Consider the following 21,661-nt stretch of genomic DNA (forward strand, 5'->3'; position numbering starts at 1 on the left):
TCCGCTATGTTTTTTTTAAGGCAGTAAATGAGGCTTAATTAACTGTTTCGCTGCCAGACAAGGCTCCGCTGAAAGCCAGGTTTAGCAGTGGTAACGTGTTTGGGACAGTTTTATGTAGGCCCAAACAGTTTGTAGGCACAGTTTGTCAGTTATAGTGCAATTTGTGTTGTGTAGTGGCTTTGCTGGCATGCATCCCACATTTTCTTTTTGCCCCTCCAAGATTTACATGCTAATATCAGCACTGCTACTTGTCAAGGTTCAATCCACCATACTATTTTTATAAGGGTGTGTAACAATGTAATAACCATATTGAAGACTATTTTATTTTCATGTAAAGGCAATTCCTATATGTAATTGTCGCCACATCTTTCTTTCCAGTCCGTGTTAGGTTCTATTCACTGTGCAAATATTCATGTATATTGTCTAAATGTACTTATATTCTATTGAATCGTATACTTTATTGCCTTGATAACAAAAGTATTTTGTAAAGACGTTAGACAATTTCACTCATGTCAGGATTTATTGAACCAAGACAACTAGAAATTCAACAAGCAAGAGGTCATGGATGGGCAACTTTGATGGGGGGGGGGGGGGGTACAAAAAAATGTAGGGTCCACAGTGGCTTGCAGGCAAAGCCTTTTGGGGGCCCTAAGTCAAATTGTTGAACACCCTCCCCCCTATTTTATCAGCCCCCCTCTTGACAGCAGAGAGAAAAGTTTGCTGCAATTCTACATAGGGACACTCGAAGTTCATCTTAAATGAATCATTGTTTATTAACAGGAAGCTGGAGAGGTCACAGTCAAATGTAGATGCATAAAGTACCGGTCTTAACGGAACTCTATCGGGGCAGTCCCGTTAGATCTCTTTTATACTGCTTACAAATTATAATTGCATGATTTAGCTTATTCATAATAAATTCATAATTAATGTTTGGTTCATGCATGGGACAGACCAATACCTTACAAGGCTTATTTTCTCCAAGCTGAGACCTTGAAAATTTCTCAAAACAAGGTTCTGAGCGTACCTCCAAATTGCAGATACTGATGGTGAGGATTCGTTCAGTCACTTACTTGCATGAACTCAGAAATTGGTTATTAGAAAAGCACAAACATCGAACACAGAAATTGGTTATTAGAAAAGCACAAACATCGAAGACAGAAATTGGTTATTAGAAAAGCACAAACAATACAACTTTCCATCACAAATGTTTGCAGTTTTAATATGATATCAGACTGCAAGTTACAAAATCAAATGGGGTCCCCCCGGTCAGTAATTTGACCATGATTAGATTGGTAAGTTAGTCTAGCCAGAAATCTAAAAATGTTTTGATGACATCGGCTAATTGAGTGACTCAGCAACTGATCCGCAGTTGCCTATCCCTGTTCTAGGTCAATGACCCAAAAAACAACAAACATGATTTTTAAGGGCTGCAGATGCTGCATTACAAACATGACAATATATTAACAATAAATATGCTGAATAAGCTCTTATGCCATTATTTCACAATTTAAAATGCCAAATATAAGGCCACGTGTATTTATGTAACACATTGTTTTTGGCTTATTAGGCCTGCAACAGCCTTGTCATACAAAACAGCAACATATATATGTGTTGTAAACTGGAAAATATTGTTCCTTACAAAAGTTCCTTACAAAAGACTTAAAACTGAAGCAATTTCGATTTCCAGGAACTTCTCTTGGGTAGCAGCAAATGTTTGTTCACTTCAGGTTAAGGAACAACATTTTATCCAGGGTCATGTTCAGTTGGTCCGAACTGGAGTGAAACAGGGAAGTACTATCTGTTCTTGTCTAATAAACAATGCTCATATTTTTTTCCATTGCAAAACGTTTTAGTGTTACTAATGAACACAACCCAGAATTTGCAGGATTACGAGGTGAAGGTTCCCCTATCTAGAGGTCTAGGAACAGCTTCCTCTTCCTCACAAAACTGTCCCAAGATCAGCACCTAGAGGCAACTTCACCCTACTCCATTCGCATGACCTAAGACCTAGTTCACATGATGCTGATGTGGTCAGCCATGGTGTCCCTGGAGTTCCAGTGGTCGGTGATGAGGTCACAAAGGTGACTGAGCGTGCCCAGAGCCGTGTCCCTCAGCTCCATGTTTCTGTCCAGTGGGTTGCTCTTCAGGGTGAGGAGTAGTCTCTGGGGAGGACGGTGGGTCTCCAACAACTTCCCTAACTCTAGCAGCTCAGGAGGCTGGATGAAGTTGGAGCTATCAACGACAAAGACAGGAAATACAAGAAACAGAATGGCTACGTTCCAATTTGCCACCCTTCTCTCAAAGTCTGCAGTTGTACACTCTACATCATGGATTTAACAGTGGTTGCTTACACCAATCCATGACGGGGAGTTTGCTTGCGCACACTTTGGGGGAAGTGTGGAGAATAGGGACAGAGTCCAACTCTTATAAGACAAATTAGGCCTCTTCACAAAATGCCAAAATAGCCTACTGAAATGCTTATAGCAGCTACTTGCCTGATGTCCAGCTCTTTCACTGTGCTTGGTGAGGGTCCTTTGAAGAGTTCCCCCAAAACTGTCACAGTCTTGGCTAAAAGGACAAAATAAAAATAGTTTTCATTTCATTCATACACTCAAAAATCGAATTCATACCATCCAGAGGTGTAGTAGCTTTGCGTGATGTATTGTTGTCTCTACCTTCTTGCCTTTGTGCTGTTGTCTGTGCCCAATAGTGTTTGTACCATGTTTTGTGTTGCTATCATGTTGTTGTCATGTGTTGCTGCCATGCTAGGTTGTTGTCTTAAGTCTCTCTTTATGTAGTGTTCTGGTGTCTCTCTTGTCGTGATGTGTGTTTTGTCCTATATTTTATTTTAAACCCAGCCCCAGGTCCCCGCAAGAGACCTGCCTTTTGGTAGGCCGTCATTGTAAATAAGAATTTGTTCATAACTAACTTGCCTAGCTAAATAAAGGTTAAATAAAATAAAAGGTGGCAGGGGCGGGGGATGTAGCATGAAAAGTCTGAACGAAACCTATGAAACAAAGCTAAGTTGGCCTCTTACCGAGGCGGTTTTGAGCCAGGTTGAGAGACTGGAGAGATGGAACCTTTTTGAGAGAATTAACCAGCTGTCGGACGACATCTTCCTTGTCACTGCATTTCTCCAGAAGCCGACAGTCCTTCAATGACAACGCTGTCATTATGGAGCAGACAGGAGAATACAATTAGGATGCATCCCAAATGGCACCGTTTTCCTTTTAGGCCCTTGACAAAAGTGGTGCACTACATAAGGAATAGGGTGCCATTTGAGACACAACCATAGAATAGACTGATCAAATGCAAGAGGCTTTGCTTGTTTGCGATATCCATGCTGCATACCACTTTTTAGAGCTGCATACATGTTAGATAAAAACAGATTTAATATGAATTTTAATACATCACTTGATACAAAAACTACTTCATGGAAATCATTCCTTACCTTCCAACATACAGTAGTTATCCAGTAGCTGGAAGATTGCAGCGTGACAATCAGACAGGTTGATATCCTCCAAGGTGAGGTCCTTCAGGTGGCGATTGGACTCTGTCACAGCAGGAACACAAAAACAATTTTACCATATGGGAGAAAATATACCAAAATATCTCCTACGGCTATGAAGTGTTACACATACATTGCACATGAAGTTATTGCTGAAGCAATTGGAAGCACACTAATAAAAAAAAAAACAGATCGTGCATATTCTAGCCCATTGTGAGCACAGCAGCATCAACTTACACATACAAAACTGCTAGAAAATAGCACTTGGATGCACTGACTAAGTCGCTCTAGATAAGAGCATCTGCTTAAGCTAAATGACAAAACGGTTGAATGAAATGTAGTGCTTGTACTCTACGTTGACAGTGGTTTTAAATGACTCCATGTTACCTGCCACTGTGTTGAGGAGGTGGCTGGGTGAGAAGCCAGTTGAGCTATTGATTCCTGAGACGTGAAGTGAGGTGAGGCGAGGAGAGCGTAGCAACACACACATCAGACTCTCCACACTGGTCCTCAATTTGGGTACTTTCACACACAGCTTCTCCAGTGAGAGTTCTAGCAATGGAAAGTTGGGACAAGTTCTCAAATACAATGCAAAAATAAATGCTCTTTGTAGACATCCAATTCTCTGCGACTCAATTTTAAAAAGTAAACATTTATATACCATTGTTTTATAAATATGCAATCCTCATGTCTTAATATGTTAACCTTTCTTATGTTGAGATTTCACTTTTCTTGTTAAATTAATCTCACCTAACCCGACAACTCGCTAAAACTTGATTTTAGTTCAAATCTGCATTTAATCTAAGATGAGGATTACTCTATGTCTGGTAAACCGGCCCCACAAACTACAATAAAACAAAAACATTTTGTACAGGTTGGATATGAATAACTTTGGGTGGTCCATATACTAGATTGTCGGCCACCTGCATGGTGTGCAGGCTGGGGAATGCTTCTCAGTGGGGCTCTGTGGTACTCTGCTACAGGGTGGATCTCCATGGAGAATGACCTGAGGGTGGGGCATGCATTCAGCAGGGACTCCATGAGAGCAGGATGGGTCAGGGACCCCACACTCAGCTCAATCAGGGAGCAGCCTGGTGTAGCAGACAGCTGCTGGAGAGACTCTGCCAGGCTCAACGCATCACCCTCCTCAAAGGTCCCTGCAGACAGAGGCATCAACAACAGAAACACTCGGCCTGTGTCCGAATACACCCTATAGCCTTTATAGTACCCCATTCCCCTTACCCTGGTAGTGCACAATAAAGTGAATAGGGTGCCATTTGGGAGGCAACCAACGAGTGCATTCCACGTTCATAACTGTCCTTTTTAGCATACTCTTTCTTTGTAACAAACACATAAAAAACAATAGATTCTATAGATTATACACTTACAAGCACTTTGCAGGCTTAGAGAGTGGAGGCACAGCCAAGAAGGCAGGAGAGGAAGCAGTACAGGGAAGACTCCACCCCGGAAGTCATTGATCTTTAGTGAATGGATTTGCCCCTTGTGGCAAATCTCTGTCGAGTGACCAGCCGAGGGTATAAACATCTGGCACAATGGCTTGGGGACCATACATTGGCATGGAGTGCTGGTCAAGTCAAGCTCTGCCTTCGCAGAGGCAATACTCAACCTTGGACGCTTGCATGGGGTCCCACCATTATTATCTTCTTCATCAGGCTCCTCTTCCTCTGGGACCTGGCAGTTGGCTGCCTCAGCATCTCCAGCGCTGCTTCCTGCAGTGTTTGGCATCTGGCAACATTTGACCATCTCACCTTGCATGGACTCCATTGGACATTGGTGGCTTTTACTCCGAGGTCCCCTGCCATGAAGAATCCAAGCCAGCAGACGAGGATCTGGGCTCTGGTTTATGATGACATCACGGGCTGCCCCGTGGTCCAGTAAACGGTGCAGGGTGTATAAGACATCACTGGGCCACTCTCTGAGCTGAGTGCTCTCTCCCAGTTGAATGCACCTTACACCCTTCTCCAGAACGCTCAGAACGGACCTCCTCGCGAAGAAGTAGCCGTGTGGTCGTGATGTTCGAAGAACCAGGTGCTGGATGTATTTGGCCATGACTAAGAGAAGGGAGTTAAAGTCGACATTCAGGAGGTATTTTGTATCACCTCCGAACCTGAAGCCATAGAAGGCCAAGTTAAAGAGCTTATGCATGCTTATCTCCCTCCATTCATCTTCGGTGAGTATGGTCTGGAAAAGAAACAAGAATAACATAATAATTAGGGCAAAAAAACACATTCTCTAGAAGGTTTAGTTCAGAACTGTTGTTATAGGGTTCAGAACTAGTGTTTCAGGCTATAGATCACACATTTCGCCAACCTTGGAACTAAAACTAGTTAGAACTAGTTATCCGGCTGTTGTTTTGTACTTTTCAACATTCTCAGTGGATTGCCTCACCTTAGTATGTGGTGGAGAGTGAAGTTAACTGCATGATGGAATTTAAATAGTGAAAAAGCCAGATGGTACAAAGGTGGATTATTATGTGGATAAGATACTTACACTCCCTTTGCGAGGCCCAGAGATTCTTCTCAATATTCCTGCCCACACAAAGGAGGTGGAGATTCCTGAAAGACAGACAAATAAAGTGTTTAATAGAATAGCAGTAGTTAGCTACCCTCTGTCTGAAAAATCAGCAGTGTGATTTGAGGCCTGTTGGGTGTTATATAACACCGGTCCAGTATGTAATACTGATCTCTCCACTGACAGTCATAGTGAGAGCGTAGCTGACAGAGCCAACGACCAAAGCTAGGCTTTACAGTACTTACCTTTCCGGTTCACTGCAGGCTGAATTCTATCCAGATCAACAATGTTTAAATGCTGCAGGAGCTCCTTGATCAGTGAGATTGGTAGGTCTAAATGGGTAATATTAAAAACGGTTAATTTTCAGGATATTCAGTCTGCATTTTATCTTGTTTATCCTCTTTAGGATATACCGTCAGTAAGGAACATTCTAGCTAGTCATTACACATAAGAGTCATTGGACAAAGGATTCTTCTGCATGGGGGAGTTTTGTTAAGAGCCCCAACGCTCAATCTGAACATTAACAAACGTCGCTTGAGGTACAGTTTTGGAAGCATTAGGACCTTATCTTTCATATCTGCGAGAAATCATTTGCAAAAAAACAAAAAAAGGTCAAACTGATACACACCTTGATAGGATTAGTGTGCCCACACGGCCATATCTCCATGTTACAGCGCTTGTTTGACAACAGACAACCAACCACCTGTGCTAATTGCCTATCTATACTGAACCAAAATATAAAATGCAACATGCAACAATTTCAAAGATTTTACTGAGTTACAGTTCATATAAGGAAATCAGTCAATTGGAATAAATTCTTTAGGCCCTAATCTATGGATTTCACATGACTGGGTACACAGATATGCATACCTTTAAAATAAAATAAAAGGTAGGGGTGTGGATCAGAGAACCAGTCAGTATCTGATGTGACCACCATTTGCCTCATGCAGTGAGACACACAGAGTTGATCAGGCTGTTGATTGTGGCCTGTGGAATGTTGTCCCACTCCTCTTCAATGGCTGTGCGAAGTTGCTGGATATTGGCGGGAACTGGAACAAGTCAACCAAGAGCATCCCAAACATGCTCAATAGGTGACATGTTTGGTGAGTAAGCAGGTCGTGGAAGAACTGGGACGTTTTCAGCTTCCAGGAATTGTGTACAGATCCTTGTGACATGGGACTGTATATAATAATGCTGAAACATGAGGTGATGGCAGCAGATGAATAGCATGACCATGGGCCTCAAGATCTCGTCATGGTATCTCTGTGCATTGAAATTGACATTGATAAAATGCAATTGTGTTTGTTGTCCATAGCTTATGCCTGGCCATACCCTAACCCCACCCCCGGGGCACTCTGTTCACAATGTTGACATCGTTGGAGACGGTTTATGGTAGAGACATTAACATTACATTATATGGCAACAGCGCTGGTGGACATTCCTGCAGTCAGCATGACAATTGCACACTCTTTCATTTCAGCTCATGAAACATGGGAGCAACACTTTACATGTTGCATTTATATTTTTGTTAAGTGTAGCATGCCCCCGAACACCTGTGTGTAAGTGTAATTCAAGAAGTGTCGTTTCGTTGGATGGAGACACCCATAGCTGTATGGTTCTTCGCAAAACTCCTACAATATAGTTTATTTTGTATTTGAAGGATTCTTTATCGATGAAAGATATGGGCCATATGTTTCAAAAGCCGTATCGCAAGCTATGATTATTGACGTTTCTAAGAGTTAAAACTGCGTCGGGATTGTAGTTCACACGAGTCAGTTGTGGGCGAAGTTAATAATGGCTGAAAACTGTAGGGAGAAGGCAGAATGCCACCTAGCGTTTTCAAGAGCTAGTTTGGGTACCAGTCCATTCATGTATTGTACATGCATTAGCTAAAATAGCTGAGTAACACTTAGCTTTGATGCAACCAAGATCGTCCTTCGTCCAGCACAATGTAAAAAAAACTCCCTTGGTTGCATCGAAGATGAGACACTTACCAAGAGCTTTCTTGTCTAGTACATCCATGTGACGACTCACTGTTTTGATGCATATCTTCTTCAAGGTGGGTGTAATAGTGGAAGTAACTTTGGCATCCTGCCACTCCTTGGCTCTTCTAATTTGTTCAAGGTAAGGAGCAGGCATGCTCAGTATCAGATGAAAAACGAGGCAGATTAAATAAACATGCAGCAGATCAGCTCCACAGATTTCAGTCAGAGAATATTTGCTAATACTCAAGAGTTCAGCTGCGCTATTTCATCATTTAGGCATAATACCAACAACAACAAAAAGGATAGCAAAAAACGAGCTAACTAACCAGCGAATGGTTTAAAAAAATAAATAAAACTGCAGCTATCTCTTCAAATTGATGCAGGTTGTAGTTTGGTTCCTGTAGACTTCCGGTTAATCACTTTCTATCAAGACGTCATAGTAGGCAAGGATAAAGAAGTACTTCCGGATCACGTATTTTTGGAATCCTTCAGAATAATAGTCCCGTCCTGTTTAAATTGTAAATGAATAATTAGGGGTATAATTATGGAAAATATGCGCAATTATCTATATGTGTCATACCCGTTATCATACAAATAATAATTAAACGTATTTCTATGAGATATGTCATTATTTTATAAAATAAATAAATGTCAAGCCTAAATGGTCAACAATGTTTTTTGTGTGTACTTCGATCATTTATTGCACCATACAAATCTATCTGTAAATTGTGTCGCAGTAAAAGGCTGGTCCATTCTACTCAAGTTCAGCTGTCCAACTCCACAGAGTTTACACCCAGAGGAGGTCGCTGCTCATTTTGGCGGAGCGTATAGAGTGGCCCATCAACATAAATCCCAAAGTATTTTCCATATTGGACATACATATTGCACCATACAAAATTCTCTGTAAATTGTGTCACATTAAAAATGGCGTCCATTCTACTCAGGAGAACTTCTAGTTTCTAAATCCACAGAGTTTACACCGAGGAGTGACGCTGCTCATTTGGCCTCCATATAGAGTGGCCCATCAACTTTAATCCAATCGTTTTTCATATTGGACATGCATATTGCCCATGTTTCTACAAATAAATACTAACAAATCACAAACTGCTGGGAAACACCAATAAAAAGATGAGTCATCAGACAAGTAGAAAAGCACAACAACCCAAAACATAATTACACAAAATAAATGTTTAAGAATTACAAGTCATACATTGAAAGCTGACCTAAAATCTTTGTATTCAAACTTTGCAAATATAAACATTATAACTAATGCTTATGAATTTAAACAATATAATTACAAGAATATCAACACAACTTCCATTTGGTTCTTTTGTGATTTCAGCAAATGCCCTTGGCGAGGAACATCACATCTCAAAGGTCCCAGGCTTTCAGTTCCTGAAAGACAAAATTACACCTCTGAGAATCATGCACCATATAACATTCATCAGGTGGTTATTCTTTCACATCCAGTCTTGGAAAAGTATGTGAATTAATAATTTTCCAGTAAGATCACACTAACTATAGAGACCCAAAACCTCAAATTATGTCCATAAAGATTGTCTTTCAATAAACCCTCCAGTACAATTGATAAGATTACTTAATTCATTGTATGAGTCATTCATTACACAACAGGCGTTTCATAAAATTATATTTTCCTCAAATTCATGACTTCCTTGATCTCATTAGTCATTTAAATAAAAAATATCAAATTTTTTAAATAATTGATATAAATAAGAATAATTCAGAAGGTAACTTGTCATTTCATGCATGTCATTCAAAAATGAATACGTCATCTTAAATCTATATGAAAGTATAGAGCTTTAATTCATTATTCAGCTCCAACTTTCTAAGTAAATACTTCATTTCTGTCAACACATACGACCGACAGTCTCTCATACTCTTGTGACAAAATCGATTAATGCTTCCCCCAAAAAGGACTGCTTTGGAAAACAAACATATAGATACCACAACTTCTGCTATCTGTATGTTTTATACATATAGGGCATTGATGTTACGGTGCGTGAATGAGGACCCAAAAGCGAATTAACTTAAACAGAGCTTCTTTAATTACCAAACATAGGTAGGCTCAGACGGACCGGCAGATTCCGACAGGACAAGACAAGGTTACAGCAAACATGACGACAGTCTGGTTCAGGCATGAAACACAACAAACAAGAATCCGACAAAGACAGGAGCAGAAACAGAGAGAGATATAGGGACCTAATCAGAGGGAAAAAGGGAACAGGTGGGAAAAGGGGTGACGAGGTGGTTAGGAGGAGACAAGGCACAGCTGGGGGAAAGAGGGGGAGAAAAGGTAACCTAACAACGACCAGCAGAGGGAGACAGGGTGAAGGGAAAGGACAGAGACAAGACACAACATGACAGTACATGACAGTACCCCCCCACTCACCGAGCGCCTCCTGGCGCACTCGAGGAGGAAACCTGGCGGCAACGGAGGAAATCCTCGATCAGCGCACGGTCCAGCACGTCCCGAGAGGGAACCCAACTCCTCTCCTCAGGACCGTACCCCTCCCAATCTACGAGGTACTGGTGACCACGGCCCCGAGGACGCATGTCCAAAATTCTACGGACCCTGTAGATGGGTGCGCCCTCGACAAGGATGGGGGGGGGGGGGGGGGGAAGACGAGCGGGGGCGCGAAGGACGGGCTTGATGCAGGAGACATGGAAGACCGGGTGGACGCGACGAAGGTATCGCGGAAGAAGAAGTCGAACCGCGACAGGATTAATGACCCGAGAAATACGGAACGGACCAATGAACCGCGGGGTCAACTTGCGAGAAGCCGTCTTAAGGGGAAGGTTCTGAGTGGAGAGCCAAACTCTCTGACCGCGACAATATCTAGGACTCTTAGTTCTACGCTTATTAGCAGCCCTCACAGTCTGCGTCCTATAACGGCAAAGTGCAGACCTGACCCTCTTCCAGGTGCGCTCGCAACGTTGGACAAAAGCCTGAGCGGAGGGGACGCTGGACTCGGCGAACTGAGATGAGAACAGCGGAGGCTGGTACCCGAGGCTACTCTGAAAAGGAGATAGCCCGGTCGCATACGAAGGAAGCGAGTTGTGGGCGTATTCTGCCCAGGGGAGCTGTTCTGACCAAGACGCAGGGTTGCGAAAAGAAAGACTGCGTAAGATGCGACCAATAGTCTGATTGGCCCGTTCTGCTTGACCGTTAGACTGGGGGTGAAAGCCGGAAGAGAGACTGACGGAAGCCCCAATCAAACGGCAAAACTCCCTCCAAAATTGAGACGTGAATTGCGGACCTCTGTCCGAAACGACGTCTGACGGAAGGCCATGAATTCTGAAAACATTCTCGATGATGATTTGTGCCGTCTCTTTAGCAGAAGGAAGCTTAGCAAGGGGAATGAAATGAGCCGCCTTAGAGAACCTATCGACAACCGTAAGAATAACAGTCTTCCCCGCTGACGAAGGCAGTCCGGTGACAAAATCTAAGGCGATGTGAGACCACGGTCGAGAGGGAATAGGAAGCGGCCTGAGACGGCCGGCAGGAGGAGAGTTACCGGACTTAGTCTGCGCGCAGACCGAACAAGCAGCCACGAAACGACGCGTGTCATGCTCCCGGGTGGGCCACCAAAAACGCTGGCGAATGGAAGCAAGCGTACCCCGAACGCCAGGGTGGCCGGCTAACTTGGCAGAGTGAGCCCACTGAAGAACGGCCAGACGAGTAGGAACGGGAACGAAAAGAAGGTTCCTAGGACAAGCGCGCGGCGACGGAGTGTGAGTGAGCGCTTGCTTTACCTGCCTCTCAATTCCCCAGACAGTCAACCCGACAACACGCCCCTCAGGGAGAATCCCCTCGGGGTCAGTGGAGGCTACTGAAGAACTGAAGAGACGAGACAAAGCATCAGGCTTGGTGTTCTTAGAGCCCGGACGATAAGAAATCACGAACTCGAAACGAGCGAAAAACAGCGCCCAACGCGCCTGACGCGCATTAAGTCGTTTGGCAGAACGGATGTACTCAAGGTTCCTATGGTCAGTCCAAACGACAAAAGGAACGGTCGCCCCCTCCAACCACTGTCGCCATTCGCCTAGGGCTAACCGGATGGCGAGCAGTTCGCGGTTACCCACATCATAGTTACGTTCCGACGGCGACAGGCGATGAGAAAAATACGCGCATGGGTGGACCTTGTCGTCAGAGAGGGAGCGCTGAGAAAGAATGGCTCCCACGCCCACCTCTGACGCGTCAACCTCGACAACGAACTGTCTAGAGACGTCAGGTGTAACAAGGATAGGAGCGGATGTAAAACGATTCTTGAGGAGATCAAAAGCTCCCTGGGCGGAAACGGACCACTTAAAGCACGTCTTGACAGAAGTAAGGGCTGTGAGAGGAGCTGCCACCTGACCGAAATTACGGATGAAACGACGATAGAAGTTCGCGAAGCCGAGAAAGCGCTGCAGCTCGACGCGTGACTTAGGGACGGGCCAATCAATGACAGCTTGGACCTTAGCGGGATCCATCTTAATGCCTTCAGCGGAAATAACAGAACCGAGAAATGTGACGGAGGAGGCATGAAAAGTGCACTTCTCAGCCTTCACAAAAAGACAATTCTCTAAAAGGCGCTGGAGGACACGTCGAACGTGCTGAACATGAATCTGGAGTGACGGTGAAAAAATCAGGATATCGTCAAGGTAAACGAAAACAAAGATGTTCAGCATGTCTCTCAGGACATCATTGACTAATGCCTGAAAGACAGCTGGAGCGTTAGCGAGGCCGAAAGGAAGAACCCGGTATTCAAAGTGCCCTAACGGAGTGTTAAACGCCGTCTTCCACTCGTCCCCCTCCCTGATGCGCACGAGATGGTAAGCGTTACGAAGGTCCAACTTAGTGAAAAACCTGGCTCCCTGCAGGATCTCGAAGGCTGAAGACATAAGAGGAAGCGGATAACGATTCTTCACTGTTATGTCATTCAGCCCTCGATAATCTATGCAGGGGCGCAGTGACCCGTCCTTCTTCTTGACAAAAAAAACCCCCGCTCCGGCGGGAGAGGAGGAGGGGACTATGGTACCGGCGTCAAGAGCTACAGACAAATAATCTTCGAGAGCCTTACGTTCGGGAGCCGACAGAGAGTATAGTCTACCCCGGGGGGGGGTGGTTCCCGGAAGGAGATCAATACTACAATCATACGACCGGTGTGGAGGAAGAGAGGTGGCCCTGGACCGACTGAACACCGTGCGCAGATCGTGATATTCCTCCGGCACCCCTGTCAAATCACCAGGCTCCTCCTGTGAAGAAGAGACAGAGGAAACAGGAGGGATAGCAGACATTAAACATTTCACATGACAAGAGACGTTCCAGGAGAGGATAGAATTACTAGACCAATTAATGGAAGGATTATGACAAACTAGCCAGGGATGGCCCAAAACAACAGGTGTAAAAGGTGAACGAAAAATTAAAAAAGAAATGGTTTCACTATGATTACCAGAAACAGTGAGGGTTAAAGGTAGCGTCTCACGCTGAATCCTGGGGAGAGGACTACCATCCAGGGCGAACAAGGCCGTGGGCTCCTTTAACTGTCTGAGAGGAATGTCATGTTCCCGAGCCCAGGTCTCGTCCATAAAACAGCCCTCCGCCCCAGAGTCTATTAAGGCACTGCAGGAAGCTGACGAACCGGTCCAGCGTAGATGGACCGACAAGGTAGTGCAGGATCTTGAAGGAGAGACAGGAGTAGTAGCGCTCACCAGTAGCCCTCCGCTTACTGACGAGCTCTGGCCTTTTACTGGACATGAAGTGACAAAATGACCAGCGGAACCGCAATAGAGACAGAGGCGGTTGGTGATTCTCCGTTCCCTCTCCTTAGTCGAGATGCGGATACCTCCCAGCTGCATGGGCTCAGCACCCGAGCCGGCAGAGGAAGATGGTAGTGATGCGGAGAGGGGGGCAACGGAGAACGCGAGCTCCTTTCCACGAGCTCGGTGACGAAGATCAACCCGTCGCTCAATGCGAATAGCGAGTTCAATCAAGGAATCCACGCTGGAAGGAACCTCCCGGGAGAGAATCTCATCCTTTACCTCTGCGCGGAGACCCTCCAGAAAACGAGCGAGCAAAGCCGGCTCGTTCCAGCCACTGGAGGCAGCAAGAGTGCGAAACTCAATAGAGTAGTCTGTTATGGATCGATTACCTTGACATAGGGAAGACAGGGCCCTGGAAGCCTCCTCCCCAAAAACAGATCGATCAAAAACCTGTATCATCTCCTCCTTAAAGTCCTGATACTGGTTAGTACACTCAGCCCTTGACTCCCAGATTGCCGTGCCCCACTCACGAGCCCGTCCAATAAGGAGAGATATGACGTAGGCGACACGAGCAGTGCTCCTGGAGTAAGTGTTGGGCTGGAGAGAAAACACAATATCACACTGGGTGAGGAACGAGCGGCATTCAGTGGGCTCCCCAGAGTAACACGGCGGGTTATTGATTCTGGGCTCCGGAGATTCGAAAGCCCTGGAAGTGGCCGGTGGATCGAGGCGGAGATGGTGAACCTGTTCTGTGAGGTTGGAGACTTGGGTGGCCAGGGTCTCAACGGCATGTCGAGCAGCAGACACTTCCTGCTCGTGTCTGCCTAGCATCGCTCCCTGGATCCCGACGGCTGAGTGGAGAGGATCCGAAGTCGCTGGGTCCATTCTTGGTCGGATTCTTCTGTTACGGTGCGTGAATGAGGACCCAAAAGCGAATTAACTTAAACAGAGCTTCTTTAATTACCAAACATAGGTAGGCTCAGACGGACCGGCAGATTCCGACAGGACAAGACAAGGTTACAGCAAACATGACGACAGTCTGGTTCAGGCATGAAACACAACAAACAAGAATCCGACAAAGACAGGAGCAGAAACAGAGAGAGATATAGGGACCTAATCAGAGGGAAAAAGGGAACAGGTGGGAAAAGGGGTGACGAGGTGGTTAGGAGGAGACAAGGCACAGCTGGGGGAAAGAGGGGGAGAAAAGGTAACCTAACAACGACCAGCAGAGGGAGACAGGGTGAAGGGAAAGGACAGAGACAAGACACAACATGACAGTACATGACAATTGATGACAGAATTCATAGTCGAGACTAATATCCACCAGAACTCCATGACATGCCAAGTATTGCATGGCCAGGTATTTTTGCAGTTGGGACATAATGCCCTCAAGCTCCATTTCATATAGCTGTAAGGAGTTCATTATTCTACAACTTAATGATATGTTTCTACCGTTTGTCACTCTCTGATTCTTGTCAATTGCTATGGATACCCAATGTGAGGATCTCAGATTCACAGGTATTATCACTACCTCAAAACACCACCAATTGAACACTGCTTCTAGGACCTTTGGTAGAACATCTATGTCTTGCCAGTAGACAATTCTTTGCTAACAAAAGAAGCAGGAGCCATTAATACATTATTTTATTTTCTTGTGAGATTTCACTTGACTGTTGTAAACATCTATAATCCCACCATTAAGCAACTTTCCATTTCTTAGTGTATCATAATCCTCTCTACTTGTTGGACATGGTAGGCACTTAGACGGACTGGGAATTTTGCCAGGTGAATGCTTGTCATTCCATTGGTCAGGGCACAAGTTAGTGGTCTGTTTCCGATGTGTTCTTCTATGTGCTACCAAAACAAATGAAGCGTCAGAAAATAAATGTTAGACAAATTCAAAGATATAGGCTAGTGGAGATTTTGATCTTTGAGTACAGTTAATGTACCAAAGTTGATCCTAAGAGTTTGTGTACATTTTCAAAAATGTATATTTATCTGAAAATGTCATTACACTAGACAATTCATATGTGTGCTTGCTATGTCTGCTGGACAGAGTAAAATGTGTAGGTAAATTGTTTTATGTTGTCATAACCATTTTACTAGTAGTGTCTGTGGTGCATGGAGTACATAGCTTTGATGAATATTGCAAGAAGTATTGCACATGCTAGAAGTCCCGCTCTGTTGGGCCAATTGCTGTTCAAGATAACCTTTGATCCCGTCATCTGAAATGTATCTTACTTCAATGATAAGATCTTTCCTATTCTTGCTATCAACCACTGCCTTACTATTGGCTGCAAATTAGAACATCTAGACTGTGAATATAGAGTAGATCATTGGTTAAGACATTTTCCAGAAGTACTTGTTTAGCAAAGACCTCAATGTTTGTCACATCATTGTATTTCACTCATTGCTCTACCGTCAACTGTGAAACCTTTAACAATTTTAATCTATTCCACTGTTTGATGGCTTGAGAGAAAGGTGGACAACAAGGCCTATGTTCCTGGATAGCACTTTATAATCTAGATTGACATTCTGTTAAAGCTGACGTCTGACTAAGAAAGGCTAACATAGGTCAAGCCTAGCATAACAGAGCTTTTCTCCATCAATTTCTCCACGCGGGCAAATTTGAAAATAAATCACTCCGTCTGTGTTTTCATTACGCTTGGAAATGTATGATATATGCAGGTCATCTGCCTTCAATTCAAAACCATCAAAAATCAACTGTGACCAGTAGTGCCCCTTTTTTGCTGTTTTGCCTGCGTGGCATATTACCGAGCTCAATCTGTATGCCTGCCTGTTGTCGCCAGCTGGAATGTCAATACTATGAGATGGGGATTTTGGATCTCGCCTTATATACCATCTGAAGTAACACATTTAATAAAGGATAAGAATACCTGGAGTGGCAGTCCATACTGTTTGTCTGACTAGCACTAAAACCCATTTTCTACATGTACAGTGCCTTAAGAAAGTATTCATACCCCTTGACTATTCCACATTTTGTTGTGTTAAAGCCTGAATTCAAAATGTACATATACAAAAAATCCATAATAACAAAGTGAAAACATGTTTTTAGACATTTCTGCAAAGTTATTGGAAATTAAATACAGAAATATCTAATTTACATAAGTATTCACACCCCTGAATCATTAGAATCACCTTTGGCAGAGATTACAGCTGCGAGTCTTTCTGGGTAAGACTCTAAGAGCTTTGTACACCTGTTTTGTGCAATATTTGCACATTATTCTAAGAAAAATGATTCACGCTCTGTCAAGTTGGTTGTTGATCATTGTTAGACAGCCATTTTCAAGTCTTGTCATACATTTTCAAGTCGATTTAAGTCAAAACTAACTAGGCCACTCAGGAACATTCAATGACGTCTTGGTAAGCAACTCCAGTGTATATTTGGCATTGTGTTTTAGGTTATTGTCCTTCTAAAAGGTGAATTTGTCTCCAAGTGTCTGTTGGATTTTGTTTCCGCTTAGCTCTATTCCGTTTCTTTTTATCCTAAAAGACTACCTAGTCCTTTACGATGACAAGCATACCCATAACATGATGCAGCCACCACAATGCTTGAAAATATGAAGTTGTACTTAGTGATATGTTGTGCTGGATTTGCCACAAACATAACCTTTTGTATTCAGGACCTAAAGTTAATTTCTTTACCACATTGTTTGCTGTTTTACTTTAGTGCCTTATTGTAAACACGATGCATGTTTTGGAATATGTTTATGTACAGGCTTCCTTCTTTTCACTCTGTCATTTAGGTTAGTATTGTGGAGTAACTACAATGTTGTTGATGCATCCACAGTTTTCTCCTTTCACAGCCATTAAACTTTGTAACTGTTTTGAAATCCCTGAGTGGTTTTCTTCCTCTCCATCAACTAAGCTAGGAAGGATGATTGTACCGTTGTAGTGACTGGGTGTATTGATACACCATCCAAAGTGTAAATAATAACTTCACCATGCTCAAAGGGATATTACATGTCTGCTTTTTGTATTTCTACTAATCTACCAATAGGTGCCCTTCTTTGCAAGGCATTGTAAAAACCTCCCTGGTCTTTGTGGTTGAATCTGTGTTTGAAATTCCCTGCTGGACTAAGGGACCTTACAGATAATTATGTGTGGGTTTCAGAGAAATCTGTTACATCTGCTCATGCCACTCCCTCTACTTCTCGTCCTGTGTCTCCCTAACCTGCCGCCACTCTCCCAGTGCTCTCTCCCTCTTCCTCTTTGTGTGTGTGTGTGTGTGTGTGGGGGGGGGGGGGGGGGGGGGGGGGGGGAGACAGATGTGCTGGAGGCAGATCAGATCCCCACCAGCTGCAACCTGTTCCATAATCAAGACCTCAACAAATACTCAACCCTGCCACTTCCATGCTGTAAGATTGTAACCTCTGCTCAGTCAGTCTGCGGTATATGCTGTCCGGCCATCGCGCGGCCATATATTTATATGTACATATTCTTATTCATTCCTTTACACTTGTGTGTCTAAGGTAGTTCATGAGCGTTTCACGTTCAGAGCACACACTGGACGCTCTGGCCAAAGAGTAGGGTTGATCCGAACATTCTGACCTCACAACAGCAGTCAAGCACCCAAGCTAACTGACTAACATTGGCTACCTTGCTAGCTACTTCCAGAAACATAATGAGAGAACACCCCACTCTGACCATTTTACTCACCCTAGCAGAGCTGGTTAGACTGTTTTCATGTTATCCAGAGCGTTGATGACTGTAACTGTACTGCTGGCAGCAATTTATTTACGTTTTTTTGCCAATGTTTACTGACACCGGCCATATAGCGTTCGTAAATACTTCAGTTATTCTGCGCTCTGGCACACTAAAATGAGCATCTTTTGTTCAGACATGTATACCCAGCTTGCTAGGTAAACAATTAACCATAATCCCAACTCATGACGCTACTACCCTGCATGAATCTACAGGTAGACTAACCAACCAGGTTCAATGTTAGCTAGCTAACATTAGGCTATAACTAGTGTCTCTGAGATACGAATTATAAGATCATACACAAAACGTTAGTACGCGAGTAAGCCAGCTAACGTTAGCTAGCTAGCTAACAGTACACTTTAACTTGAAATTAAAAGACCTTATGTCAAAATTATAAACGTGAAATATCTGAAAATGTTACCCGTGGTCTGAAATCGGAGTAGATAGCCAGAACAAATTTACCAGCGAGTATGTCTATCAACAGCAGCTTCATTAAATAGAATCTGCAAAACACCAGTCTCAACGTCAACAGTGAAGAGGCGACTCCGGGATGATGTCGTTCTAGGCAGAGTTCCTCTGTCCAGTGTCTGTGTTCTTTTTCCCATCTTAATCTTTTATTTTTATTGGCCAGTCTGAGATATGGCTTTTTCTTTGCAACTCTGCCTATAAGGCAGATAATCATTTGATAATACAGAAAGTAACCACCACAGCACACAGCCTAGACAACGCAGGAGTGGCTTCGGGACAAGTCTCTGAATGTCCTTGAGTTGCCCAGTCAGAGCCCGGACTTGAACCCGATCGAACATCTCTGGAGAGCCCTGAAAATAGCTGTGCAGCAACGCTCCCCATGCAACCTGACAGTTTGAGAGGATCTGCAGAGAAAAATGGGAGAAACTCCCCAAATACAGGGGTGCCAAGATTGTAGCATTATACCCAAGAAGACTTAAGGCTGTCATCGCTGCCAAAGGTGCTTCAACAATGTACTGAGTAAAGGGTCTGAATGCTTATGTTTTATGTTTTATGTTTTATAAATTACATTTCTAAAAATGTGTTTTTGCTTTGTCATTATGGGGTATTGCATATAAATTGATGAGGGAAAAACAATTTAATCAATTTTGGAATAATGTAGAACGTAACAAAATGTAGAAAAAGTCAATGGGTCTGAATAGTTTCAGAATAGGGGCCACTGTATGTCTGTTATAAAAAGATGTGCTGTTTTTTGACACAAAGATCAACTGTACTAGTTGCTCAGGCTTTGATCTTGTCCCATCTTGAGTACTGTCCGGTAATATGTTCAGGTGCAGCAAATAAATACCTAGCAAAGCCACAGCTGGCTCAAAACAAATCATCACCTCTTGCCCTTAAATGCACACAGAATTAACATCAACATCATGCATGATAGTGTTTCATGAGGGTTGAGGAGAAATTGACTACTTCTCTTTTAGTCTTTTTAAGAAACATTTGTGTGTTGAAAATGCCTAACCAGTTGTATAATCTATTTGCATACACTTCAAACAGACATACAATCCCCACCAGACATGCCACTATGGGCTTCTTCACGGTACCAAAACCAAAAACAGATTTACTGCGTCGCTCAGTTATCTATAGAGCCATGCCAATGTGGAATGCTCTGCCAACAGAGGGAACTCAGGCAAAAAGCAAGTTTAGCTTTAAAAAACAGTTCAAAAACATATTGTATCACAGCATCTCCCCTCTTTCTAAAGATCTAATTTAACTGTACTGTATATAAGAATATATTATGAATATTCAGATATGAATAGTCTGTAAATAGTATTTTAGTTGGCCCTTCGTATTTAACTCTTATTTTATGCTGTTATTGTCTATTTGTCATGTGTTTGTACTCAATGTTTTATGTTGACCCCAGGAAGAGTAGCTAATGGGATCCTAATAAACTAAACTGAACTAAACCCAACTGACAGTCCACTCCTGTCCTTGATCTGACCCTGTCCTTACCCCACTGACTGTCCCCTTCTTTCCTTTACTAATTATTCATATTTATATATTTTTAATAAAGGACTAGTGTTCCTTTATTAAAGTGACTAGTTCCATTATTAAAGTGACCAATGATTCCATGTCTACAGTATGTACATGGGGCAGCAGCCTTTAAGGTGCAGGGTTGAGTAACGGGGTGCTAGCCGGCAGAGTCATGGCTATTTAACAGTCTGATGGCCTTGAGTTAGAAGCTGTTTTTCAGTCTCTCAATTCGAGCTTTGATGCCCCTCGCCTTCTGGATGATAGCGGGGTGAACATGCAGTGGCTCGGATGGTTGATGTCCTTGATGATCTTTTTGGCCTTCCTGTGACATCGGGTGCTGTATGTGTCCTGGAGGGCAGGCAGTGTGCCCCTGGTGATGCGTTGGGCAGAACGCACCACCCTCTGGAGAGCCCTGTGGTTGCAGGTGGTGTAGTTGCTGTACCAGGCGGTGATACAGCCAAACAGGAGGCTTTCAATTTTGCATCTGTAAAAGTCTGTGAGGATCTTAGGGGCCAAGACAAATTTCTTCAGCCTCCGGAAGTTGAAGTTACGCCTTCTTCACCACACTGTCTGTGTGGGTGGACCATTTCAGATTGCAGTGGTGTAAAGTACTTATGTAAAAATACTTTAAAATACTACTTAAGTAATTTTTTGAGGTATCTGTCCTTTACTATTTATATTTTTTACAACTTGTACTTTTACTCCACTACATTCCTAAAGAAAAACATTTACTTTCTAATCCATACATTTTCCCTGACACCCAAAGGTACTTCTTAAATTTTGAATGCTTGTTCAATTCACACACTTAAAGAGAAAATCTCTGGTCATCCCTGCTGCATCTGATCTGGCAGACTCACTAAACACAAATGCTTTGTTTGTAAATTATGTCTGATTTTTGGAGTGTGCCCCAGGCTATCAGTACATTTAAAAAACAATAAAATCATGTGCTCTGGTTTGCTTAATATAAGGAATTCGAAATGATTCAAACTTTTACTTTTAATACTTAAGTATATTTAAAACCAAATACTTTTTTACTTTTATTCAAGTAGTATTTTACTGGGTGACTCACTTTTACTTGAGTCAATTTATATTAAGCTATCTTTACTTTACTCAAGTATGACAATTGGGTACTTTATCCACCACTGGTACA

The 21,661-nt window shown here is 43.2% G+C and overlaps 1 protein-coding gene across 2 annotated transcripts; it reads right to left on the reverse strand.

Annotated features, from left to right (window-relative positions):
• Positions 1–752: 752 nt before the first annotated feature.
• lrrc41 (leucine rich repeat containing 41) lies at positions 753–8,460 on the reverse strand. 2 transcript variants are annotated; one of them, XM_021599565.2, is made up of 10 exons: positions 8,035–8,459; positions 6,286–6,372; positions 6,020–6,084; positions 4,897–5,710; positions 4,432–4,665; positions 3,896–4,060; positions 3,452–3,553; positions 3,038–3,166; positions 2,496–2,568; positions 753–2,232 (listed from the first exon to the last, which is right to left on the reverse strand). In XM_021599565.2, the coding sequence occupies exons 1-10, from the start codon at positions 8,177–8,179 to the stop codon at positions 2,013–2,015; spliced, it is 2,034 nt and encodes a 677-aa protein (XP_021455240.2). In that variant the 5' UTR covers positions 8,180–8,459; the 3' UTR covers positions 753–2,012. The 2 variants fall into 2 exon arrangements, 1 of the variants encoding a protein (XP_021455240.2); XR_002473202.2 differs by having other exon boundaries at positions 753–2,568; positions 3,038–3,152; positions 8,035–8,460.
• Between the last annotated feature and the right edge of the window lie 13,201 nt (positions 8,461–21,661).

Source organism: Oncorhynchus mykiss, chromosome 30 (assembly GCF_013265735.2).
Source record: "Oncorhynchus mykiss isolate Arlee chromosome 30, USDA_OmykA_1.1, whole genome shotgun sequence".
Taxonomy (NCBI): Eukaryota; Metazoa; Chordata; class Actinopteri; order Salmoniformes; family Salmonidae; genus Oncorhynchus; species Oncorhynchus mykiss.